Source organism: Glycine max, chromosome 17, assembly GCF_000004515.6.
Source record: "Glycine max cultivar Williams 82 chromosome 17, Glycine_max_v4.0, whole genome shotgun sequence".
Lineage (NCBI taxonomy): Eukaryota > Viridiplantae > Streptophyta > Magnoliopsida > Fabales > Fabaceae > Glycine > Glycine max.
In genome coordinates, this window is record NC_038253.2 from 5,958,941 (window position 1) to 5,970,737 (window position 11,797).

General features: G+C 32.7%; 2 protein-coding genes and 1 pseudogene across 2 annotated transcripts; 2 read left to right on the forward strand and 1 right to left on the reverse strand.

Annotated features, from left to right (window-relative positions):
- The first annotated feature begins 2,490 nt into the window (after nt 1-2,490).
- On the forward strand, nt 2,491-4,267 carry LOC100804105 (class V chitinase). The gene is made up of 2 exons (XM_003550647.5): nt 2,491-3,863; nt 4,023-4,267. Exons 1-2 carry the CDS (start codon nt 2,759-2,761, stop codon nt 4,040-4,042), a joined length of 1,125 nt encoding a protein of 374 aa, XP_003550695.2. The 5' UTR covers nt 2,491-2,758; the 3' UTR covers nt 4,043-4,267.
- Nucleotides 4,268-5,030: 763 nt separating this feature from the next.
- Nucleotides 5,031-6,383, reverse strand: LOC100804636 (flavin-containing monooxygenase FMO GS-OX-like 9; annotated as a pseudogene).
- Nucleotides 6,384-8,004: 1,621 nt separating this feature from the next.
- LOC102665166 (uncharacterized) lies at nt 8,005-11,218 on the forward strand. Its single transcript, XM_006600496.4, has 2 exons — nt 8,005-8,242; nt 9,276-11,218. The coding sequence occupies exon 2, from the start codon at nt 9,314-9,316 to the stop codon at nt 11,012-11,014; it is 1,701 nt and encodes a 566-aa protein (XP_006600559.1). The 5' UTR covers nt 8,005-8,242; nt 9,276-9,313; the 3' UTR covers nt 11,015-11,218.
- The last annotated feature ends 579 nt before the right edge of the window (nt 11,219-11,797 follow it).

The following is an 11,797-nucleotide window of genomic DNA, read 5'->3' on the forward strand; positions in this document are numbered from 1 at the left end:
TTATCTATACAATTATACAAAAGTAATACCAGTGTCTTCTTTCATATATATATATATATATATATATATATATATATATATATATATATATATATATATATAATTCTTTATGCATTTTTGTTCCTTTTTATAATATCCGCTTCTAATTACTTGGTGTATTAATTTATTTTTTATAATACCTTTAATTAGTCACATACTCTCTTATTAGGATTAAACAGAAATCATATTAATTAATTATGTGGAAGGATAAATAAATAATAATTTTGAAAGACCAGTATAAATTATTGATAAATTTAATATAATTAATTAAATTAATTATTTTCTTAAAGAGATGAATTAATTGAAAATATCTTATATATTGGAATGAAAGTTTCACATATCTTTTTTGATAAATAGTTTTGTTCTTCTCTTTTATTAGACTATTATATCCTCCAACTGTTCTCAAAACTATCTATTAAAATTGTACATTATTTAGTGTCATTTTAAGTTATTTTACATAAATAAATAAATAATAATTTTAAAAAATTAATTAAATAAATAATAATTTTACAAAATTAATCTTATTAAATATATTAGTTGAAATTTTAATTTTTTAAAAAAGTAGTTGTGGCAGTTACATTTTTGAAAATTTATGAAGTAATTACATTTATTAATAGTTATGGAGGAAAGACAATAGTATTATTGAAAAATTAAATATAAACTTATTAGGTGTATTAATTAGTGAAAAAATAATTGATACATTGAAAAATTAATATGACACATGTTAGACAACTTTTTTTTTATATAAATAAAATACTTATTTTAGGGACGAATGATGTATTATTTATGTTTTCTATTTTTTCTATTATGTCACTTTCCATTTTTATTTTATTTTGTAGAAAATATAGTCATAGAGAATTATTACTTTCGTTCATTTTTAATTGTCTTTTAAGATTATTACGTAGAAACCAAGAAATATAATAGTTTTTTTATTATAATAAAATAATTATATAATTTCTTATTTTACTTCCTTTTCTTTCAACTTTACAATAAAAATGCATGCTTAAATTAATTAGATATTACGAGAGAAATAATTGATAAAAGAATATTTAATGTAATATTAAACTTTGTAAATAAAAAATAAATATAAATATATTTTTTTAAAAAGTCCAACAATTAAAAAAGAACGAAAGAGCATCTTTAATTATAATTTACCTTTTGGAATCAAATAAATAATAAACAGAATACGTTAATGTCTTTGCCTCTTTGTATGGAGAATATTTATGATGCTGGTTCACATGTACTCCTTCCTGTTTTCGTTATGAAAAAATGTATTTATTAAGGAAAATAGTTAATTTTATTAAATTATGTTATTTTTAATTAAAAAAATATTTTTGTAAATTATTTTTTTTATTAAAATTTGATATCAAATATAAATAAAAGTCTTAGACCTTATTAAATAAAGAATATTTTTGAGATATTCTTATTAAATAAAAAGATAATTGTGATTCGCTTATATTTTAAAAAAAATTATAAATTTTTGTTCTTTATACTTAAGACAGGAGAAAGTATAACTTAATAAAAATTATACCAAGAAACATATCACTAATGAGGGAAATTAAAAAGGATTAAAGTTAATAAAAATATTAAAAAAAACAAGAGTAACTATGATAGAAGTAATTAAAAAAATAAAAAATAAACAAGATACATTAATGTATTAGAATTAGAATATTTACACTTCTTACAGATAAAAAAAAACATTTTAAATTGATAAATATTTTATATCAATGATTAAAAAAATTAAAATGCTCACATTAATGTATTAGAATTAGAATATAATAATGCCTCTCTTTCTCCTAGTATAAAATAAGGCCATTATTTCAAACACGCCTTTTCCCTCCCCATAGACCCAAATCCCCCAGCACGCCAAAGTAGAAATGGTACATTATTCTTCCTTGTAACTTAATCCCGTTCAACTGCCACTCACTTATTCTCGTCAAATTAAAATTCGCCACAATACAATTAATACAACTTCTCATACATAACATATATACCAGATGAAAAAGTCAAGACATTCATTTTAGGTAACAAAGAGTCAGACATTTCGTCTTCTTCTTTATTCCCTCTTTTTCAAGAATGCAAATAAAAGAAATTATTACTCTATTAAAAGTAATAAATTATTTCATTTTTTAAAATATACACATTAATTAATTTTAAAGTATTGTTAACAACATTTATAACTGTATTTGAGATTAATTATGTTAAAAGATATATAATTTCATAAAGTGAAATATTAAATTAAAAGTTCTTCCTGTCGTAAATCTTTGGTCAAAGATTTTACAGTAACCGATAAGAAAAATAATCATCCAAGTTCTAAGGCTTCTGGCATGGACACGTACGCCCACACCTAAAATCTGGACCATTCTCTGTTTACCAATCCTCCAGGTCATTTCTTTAGTCAGCAACTTCAATGCCACGGTTAAGAAAAATGTTGCAAAGTATCAATCTGAAGCTGCACGTGTATTCTGATCGATAGTAAGATCATTGGAACTATATTTTCTTTGGCTACTACCAACAGCTAGCGTTTGATCAACTTCTGGACCTCTCTGTAAATGCCACTTTATTTCAATTGCATGCAGCGTACGTAAGTGGTGCAAGTGTGGAATGCATTGATTAATAACATGCAAAATTAAACTATAAATATGGCTAACCAGAACACCCAAATACTTCACACCCAGAGAAGAAAACATAATTAATCTTCTTTACTACAATATATATAATGCCAATGGCTTACTCAAAAAGTTTTTCATTCCTCATTTCCATTCTCCTTTTCATCTTTCATAATTTCCATGTATCCACTGCACAAAAAATCAAAGGAGGGTACTGGTTCCCCGGCAGCAGTTTTGCAGTGTCAGACATCAACTCCACGCTTTACACCCATCTCTTCTGTGCCTTCGCCGACTTGAACGCCTCTACTTACCAAGTCACCATTTCCTCCTCAAACGCACCTCAGTTCTCAACCTTCACCCAAACCGTTCAGAAAAAGAACCCTTCAGTCAAAACCCTCTTATCCATAGGAGGTGGTGCTTCCAATCCATCAACATTCTCCGCCATGGCGAGCCAAGCCGGTCGCCGGAAAACATTCATCGATTCATCGATACAACTAGCCCGATCGAACAACTTCCACGGCCTCGACATGGATTGGGAGTATCCATCAACTTCTACAGACATGACAAACTACGGTTTCCTCATCAGAGAGTGGAGAACAGCTTTGGTCAACGAGGCTAGAAACTCAGGGAAGCAAATTTTGCTCTTAGTAGGAGCAGTTTTTTACTCTTCCAATTATTACTCATTGAATTACACAATTCAGGATGTAATTAACGCCTTTGACTTTGTGAATGTGATGGCTTATGATTTCTATGGACCAAATTGGTACCCCAATTTCACAGCACCACCAGCTGCTTTATATGCTCTTAACCATCCAGCAGCTAATCGGGTTAGTGGTGACATGGGGATCAGAGATTGGATTGGATCCGGTATGCCTGCGAGTAAACTGGTGCTGGGTGTGCCCTTTTATGGCTATGCATGGCGTTTGTTGAATTCTAATAACCGTGGATTGTTTGATAGAGCTAATGGTTCGGCCTTTGGTGGTGATGGGTCCATGGGGTACAGTCAGATAAGGGAGTTTGTAAGCCAGAATAGAGCAGCGTGTACGTTCAATTCAACTGTGGTCTCTGATTATTGCTCTTCTGGGACAACATGGATTGGTTATGATGACGTGCAGAGTGTGTCTGCAAAGGTTGCTTATGCCAAGACAAATAATTTGGGTGGTCATTTTGTTTGGCACGTTGGTGCGGATTACAATTGGGTTCTTTCTCAAGCAGGTGAGCGTGTGTGTCTGCAATGGTCATTTTTGTATTCAATATTTTTGTTTTATTTATATCAGTATTATTATTAGTGTAGGTTATATGTACTAACATGCTTTTTCTTCGAAATTTTATTAACTAATTCTAATCGGTTTTGTTGTACCGCATTAATCACAGCTTCCCGGACGTGGGGATGATACATACTAGATGAAGAGGTCAAATAAAAGTCATGCTTGACTTGATAAATAAAATTCAGGTGCTGTTTACCCTGACATGTATTGTTGTTACAGAGTATAAACAGATAAAAAAAATTACAGAGATATGCGCACTGATCTTCAATGGTTGTATACCCTCATGACATGTATCTCTGCTTTCTTAAAGCAAAATACTAGTATATATTTAAACAATGAGGTTGGAAATCACTTGTACTTGCTACTTTAATTAGATGAGATCCAACTAATAATATTTATCATTTTAATTTGGTAGCCATTAGCTAGCCAAAGTCGCACTATGTATGATGGATTTAGTTTTTATTTTTATTAATGATTATAATTTTGTCTCTCCTATTTTTTACTTTATTTCCTCTTTTTTTTTTTTTTTTATAAGTTCACTAATAATAAATTGGAGTATCGTAGCTCTTGCGGTTAATAAATTGTCTATTGATTGTTTGAATTTTCAAATCCATTCCCTTTATACATGTAATAAACTGCTAGTTAAATAAGTCAACTACTAATAAAATTATAGAAAGTTGAATTTTTTCCTTCTACCAGTTAACAGAATAGTCTTATTGATCAAACGCAATGCGGATTATTTAAGTTTCACTATTTTCTGGGATAGACTTTGGACTTCTCTTACCCAACTAATTAGATGGGATGCAAAAATGACTCTTCTAGAGGGCGAGGGCCATTGGTGGGTTACTATACACATACATACAAAAGCATGTCTTTTTTATTTTTAGAATGCTGATTTCTTCACTCCTTTGTCTGTCTCTATATAACTTCAAAAGAGTCTAGAATACTCCTTTTTCTATAGCTCGGGTGCCGTCAATAAACTTATCTATAAGATTGAATTTTCAAACCAATTATTCCCTTGAATACATGTAAGCTGCTAAACACATTAACTATTAGTAATATTATAATATTGATGTGTAGATCAAACTTCAACTAAAAAATAGTCCTACTCAAATTAACCCATTAAATCACACACACATATATATAAGGATATATAATCAAGCTGGCGAATATATTTCACAACCTCCATCGATATTTCTTGTCCACTATATATAAGAATTTCCAACGACCACCACTATCTGCAAAAAACTTCTAATAATCATTAAGGTTTGAGGTGAGTTTATTTAATGTTAAAAAGGGACAACATTTCAAAATAAGAAAGCTAAACAACATTTCTCTCTTTTTAGCTACGATGCATATAAACTTGCGCTCTTAATCTTCCACAGAACATCTATAGCCATCACTTATATACCTCCCCGCGGAATGGCTCTGGAGACCTTTAAATGTGACTGTGCATTTGTTTTCTTCTCCATGTGTCCATTCCTGAGCATCAACCACGGGAATTAAATTAGTTTACTATACATGAGCTTGAAAATGAAATATATATATATATATATATATATATATCCTTTTCATTTGCATGAAATATATGGATCAATTAGGATCAATCAAAGAGTAAAGAAACTAAAATTCAAGTTTTAAGCTTACTAACAAAAAAAATTTACCATTATTTTTTAAGAAGTAAAAAGGTCTCGTATGTTAGAAAAAGGTTTCGGATGTTAGCAAAAAGTCTGCCTATATTAGCAAAAACAACCTCCTGAATATTGATCTCATTTAAAGTAAAATATTACTCATAAAAATTTTACTTTTAGGCCTCACTCACCCTTTGTGCCGACCCTGGGATCAGTGCATTTCTTTTTCTTTTCTTTTGGTGAGAAAATGCACAGACAAGTGAACGTTCACTTACCTTGAATGCAGGGCAATATTCTAGGCTTAGAGTAATGGCCAGTTGCCACAACCACTGCGTCAAACACTTGTTCAACCTCCTCCTGATTCTTTTTCTCTTTGCTTCTAACAACCCATTTCAAATCCTCACCAGAGACTCCATAATTTAAGGGTCCCACATAATACACCTTTGTGTTGAACTTGATCATGTCTCTCAGCTTAAACCATTCACAAAAGTCCTTAAGGTAGAGAAAGAGCTCTCTCTCTATGGCTAGGAAACCTTCTAGCGTCTCTTCCTTTCTTGACTAAGAAAGGGAAATCAGTGAAGTCCATGACCTCTCTTGGAAGACATGAGCCTTAAAGATTCATAGATGCTGCTATGCACCTTTAGCCAAGGGTTTGTTCCCAAAGGATCCTCCTCTTGTACATTTGGGTCATATAACCATTGATCACCAATATCATGGTTCTACTCCAACACAACCACCTAGTGACCTTCTCTTCTCAGCTCCCTCGCTGCTACTAGCCCTGATGGTCCAGCTCCAATTACACATACATTCTTCGACCGCTTTGTCTCGGAAATCATGGTTTGATAGGGATGGATGGATGAATCATATACGTGGTGGTAGAAGACAGAGATTGCAATCGTGTATGGAAAAGTGTGCTTATAAAACACATGTGCTCCAAGTAGAAGAGAAACATGAACAACCGGTCATGCTCTTTCTTTTTTTTTTAGAGAACTCTGAAGGGCGTGTAAAATATTTACCTTTCTTACATGCAGAAGCACAATGTGATTAAGAGGGTAAAAAACACCACTCCAAGACAGTACAGAGGCTATTCTATTTATCACTTCATTCTTTGTAATTTTAAATATTTACTGTTTAATAAATTTAATAAACAATAAATTTTAAAAAAATACTTATTATTAATTTTTTATATAAAATTAGACATATATATATGATCTACTATTAAAAAAATAATATTATATCAACTAAAAAAAAATTCTTATAATTTTTTAAATTTTAATTTTGTTTTCCATGTATACACGAAGGGCCCTAAAGAAGGGGAGGACCAAGACCCACTTACTCCCCTTGAATTTGCCCCTGGATATAAACAAGTAAGGTTATTATTATTAAAGAAACTTTTTGAGATTATCGCAATTTGATTACGGATACGAATAACGATATTGAAAGATACTGTTGTGTATTTATTATTTTATTTAAATAAAGTAATTGTATATAATTTTTAGTTTTTGATATATTATCAACAGTAATTTTATTGTTTTTACTTTTTAATTTAATAATTTACTTTTACTATTGTAATTTTTTTTTAAAATATATAATTTACTTAGATGCTTATAATTCTTGATATATTACGAGCAGTGTTTTTTATTGCATTATTTATCATTTTTTTTATAACTTTTTCTCTTTTTATTTTTTCTTTCCACCTCGTACGTCTAAAAATGGAATTTAACTTAAGTTTGATAGTTTCCGTTACAACACTAAGTGGAGTATATAACTAATAAACACACGCTGCATGTTATAGATGATGGGAAATAGCTAACAGAATATTAAAAATAATTGTTGTCATGTCTTGTTCACAATTTAATATGTTGGCTTTTAATTATAATGCAAGATTTAATATTAATACAATTAAGATCTGATCAAATATTATAAATTTATTTACAAAATCGCTTGTGTAGATCAGTCGATCATTAGGTGAGGTTTGAATGTTAGAGCTTGCATTTGTCATAAAAAAAAAAAAAACTACTGTGAATATAGTAACGTACGTTATTCTGCACATATACCATCATTACAAAGAACACCAGAAAAGTGTATATATGCAATGCATGAGATTGAGTGGTACGGGTAGAACTTGCACGTACGCAAATAGAATGATATAGAAAAATAAGAAGTAAAAAAAATGTTGTAACGTCTTGTTTATGAATCATAACATTTGAGCGAAACTATATGGACATAAATAGTTATCAAAAGATGACTTTAATGGCATTTATAAATAAATAAATGAACGATATAGATGGAGTAATATATGTACTTGGATGCGTTTAATGCAGTGTTTTGAATAGAAATGAAAGGGTAAGGATATGTGTAAAGGTGATGGATGTTGACGTGCCTTCTTCCATGGCTGGTCCAATGTGACGATGCAATGATGATATTGCATGGTTAGGGTGGTTTGCTTGACAGAGTGTTATTCCTTGTGGTGGGACTCTCTTTTTCTCTCTGGAAGGTTACTTTCTTGCAACAAATAAACGCGCTTTTGTTCGCAGGAAACGCCACCTAGCTCATACAACAAAAACAAAAAAACCACCCCTTTTGAGTTTGCATCCAACCATTCCTGACTCAGAATTTCTCAAACTATTCCTTTGTTAGGTTCTTTCCTGCATGCTTTCCTTTTAAGAATTATCACAGAGATTATTAAAACAAGGTATGCAAATGCAACAACCATGCATCCTCTTTTGTATGCTTTGACACTTGTTTTCTGTTCACAATTTTACCTATGGTTGTGTTAGGGTGTCTGTTTTATTTTTTTCTTTCTTCTGTTTTCCTCGTTAAATGAATGCCATGATGATCCATGACAAAGGCCATCTTGTTAAGGATACGTGGTCTGATGATGATGATGATAAATCTTGAATATGTCATATAGGATCCGACGTTTCAAGGGATTATAATATTATTCATTCCTGTGATCAGATCGTAACCATGGTTGTTAAGGGAGAATTAATTGGGTTTAATGTATTCATTCCTGTGATCAGATCGTAACCATGGCGGTTAAGGGAGAATTAATTGGGTTTAATGGGTCTCTGTGAGATAATTTTGTTCGGTTTCTAATTTAATTTCTGTTTTCCTTGTTTTCTCTATCCACACGGTTCTGTTATGCTGTTTTACTTTTGGTCTGAAATCTGAATCAATTTGTGATCTATGGTCCTGCTTTTGTAGCACCCCTAGATTTTTCTTCCCTTTAAAATCGAAGTTGTTGACCAAATCCTTCAAGGTGTGTCACTTCATTGTTTGTTTCATGAATTCACTCAATCTCGAGCACTTTACAAAATGAGCCAACCAATGTCATTATCTTAGTAACATAATAGAGTTTATCTGCCCCTGTTTTTCTATACTAAATCTAATGATAGGAAGCTACTAATACAGTAATACCTCTTTTCTTGTGTGAAGTAATGCACCATATTGCAAAGATTTTAATTATGTCCATTCATTCTACATGATTAGTAACCCTTCATTCAAAGCTTTATCCTGTGGATCTCATTCTTGTTGGATGCTAGGCATGGTATTTGCACATTCAAGTGTTTAATTCTCCTCTTTGAAATGTTTTCATGTCGCTGAACAAGTAGTGTATGTGTCAAGATAACCTAGATTGGGGAAAAAAGTTGTACACATTTCATGTTGCTTTGACCAGCATTTACTCCCCTTCCCTCCACATCTCAAAGGATTCTTATCTATTGCAGGGGTCTCTGAAATTGTTGCTTCGTCCTTGATCAAAGTGATGGCTGAGGAAAGTACTGTTAATCAGTTAAAGTCTGAGAAAATTGAGCCAGAAGTTGTTGACGACAAAGCAAATCCTAATGAGAGATTGACCATCACAAAAGTTCCACCAAAGATTCTATCGCGTTATCTTAGTGCTCGAAAAAGTTCCTGCCATGATCTTTGCAAATATGGCATCCCACATGAAGTTGAAGCCAAACCATGGAGTCCAACACAGAGAAGGGTTACAAAAAAGGAAAGGAAAACCAAAGTTCCACAAGAGAATGTGACTTCTTTGGAAGGGACAGAGAAATCAGAAAGCAGTTCAAAGCCTTCTCAAACTTCAAAAATTGAAAAGGCCAATATTCCTGTTGACACCAAGCAAGTAACATATAAAAAAACAGTCACGTCAGAGATAAACTCACCACCTTTTGAAGAAACACATGTTTCCTCGGAAAATAACAACAGTGACCTAATGCAAGCACAGTCTGAGCCATCTCTCCCAGTGAAGGAATCTTCCAAGAGTCAAGCAAAAAGGGAAATGGTAAAAAATAAGAGTCCTTCTGATTCAAGCAGCAGAAAGGAAACTGAAAGTAAAATCAATTCAAGCAAACAGAAAAAGACATCTTTCACTGGAGGCAAGGAAAAACCAACTCCACCAAGTCTTCCCTTGTCCCCAAAACACAATGTCAAGAAACCTCAAAGCTTAAGCTCCAAGAGTTTAAAGAACATGGCAAGAGAGTCCTCTCTGAAACCTCATGAAAATGTTGAAATCAAACCTGAACTAGCTAGCAGTGACAATATCTTGCATGTCACAGAGCCAGCCTCAGAAAATTCATCTGAGGACCCTACTGTGGCTTGTGGTGCAAGTAAGTTGTCTTCACCCTCACCTTCATCATCAGGGAACAAAAGCTTGAAGCATACCAATGAGAAAACTGGCAAGTCTGCATTGTCTGCATCTTCAAGGAAGGGCCTTGGATCTGTGGCTGGGAACAAAGGGAAGGTAAATATGCGTAGTGTTTCACGACCGCTATCGGTATCATCATATGTTTCCACTTCCAACTCTTCCCTTCGTAAACAAAATAATGCTGCTTCTAAGTCCAACAAAAGAGGACATGATCATGAAGGTGAGAATGTGAAGATGGGGTACAAAATCAGGCCAAAAGTAAGCACAAAAGTTGGTGCAGCAAATAAATCTGTTCTTGCAGCTCGGAAATTGAATTTCAGGAGAGGAAAAGTGATTGAACTTCAGCCTCAGAGCAACGACGTTCCAAGGAGACTCAAATTCAGGCCGGCACGCATTCTTGGCGATGACATGAGGAGAGACATAAATAGTGCAAGAAAAAAGACCATTGTGGATAATAAAGTTGGTGGTGATGGTGAGGTAAATGCTTCTAACACCAAATCAGAGAAAGTTGTGGCCAAACTCCAAACTGTGGAAGAAAGTAATAGGAGAATTGTTGGGAGAAAGGTTGGTGGGGATAGAAGCAAGATAGAGGCTTCAAAATCAGGATCTGATGAGAAAGTGGTTTTGAGGCATCAAAACGTGGAAGGGAAGAAACAGAACCCTCGTTTGTATAATAATGTGATTGAAGAGACCGCAAGTATGCTTGCTGAGCTAAGGAAGAGCAAGGTCAAGGCTCTAGTTGGTGCATTTGAAACTGTGATATCTCTTGATTCTCCTAGAGATGCCACAGCCGCGGAAGTAAGCACAACTTGTTGAGTTACTTAAGCCTTGTTGTGTATTCAACTTCTACGTACATATAATTGTGTTATATAGTTTTGGTCTTAAGCCTTGGCCTTTGTGAAACTGCAACTGTTTGTGGCTTGGATTTTTTTTAGCCAATGTTGTTAATGGTGTTTCCTGTATTTTACTGTTTTCCTTTGGTGCCATTGAGAATTGAAGAATGAGACAGATTTCACTGGAGTGTGTTGAGCTTTTAGCCTGTTAGTCGTTAATGATGTAACATTTCTGCTTTGAATTTGAATTATCTGGATATGTGATAACTCTTATGCTAACACCATTATGTTGGTGTTGAGTGCCACAACTTTGCACGCCCATTGTGTATTTATTTATGATTCTTCCTTGTGCTTGATTCTGGGATCTCTTTCTTTCTCTAGTTTGGTTTGAAATCCTGAGAAAACTTTCTACTGAAGTTGAAGAGAAGAGAAGAGGGGATATTTGAAAAGTAGAGTGAACGTAAAAGTGAGTATTAGGACAAAACTATCTTGTGATAGGTACTTTAGTGTTGTTTTTTCATAAAAACAAGTGTAACGGTTATGGCACGTTATATCTTCATTGGTGATGTATTACACTTACATGTTTTCATTAGACTATAACACAAAAAACACCTATAAAAGAGCACCTAAGTCTTGTCCTTACTTATTATTACTATGACCTACGCATTCAAAAAGATCAAAAGAAACAAAGAAAAAACAAATTTTCATTGCAACTTAAAAAGAATCCAACTATAAGAAAAAAGAAAGTGCAGAGAGTTCACAGGAA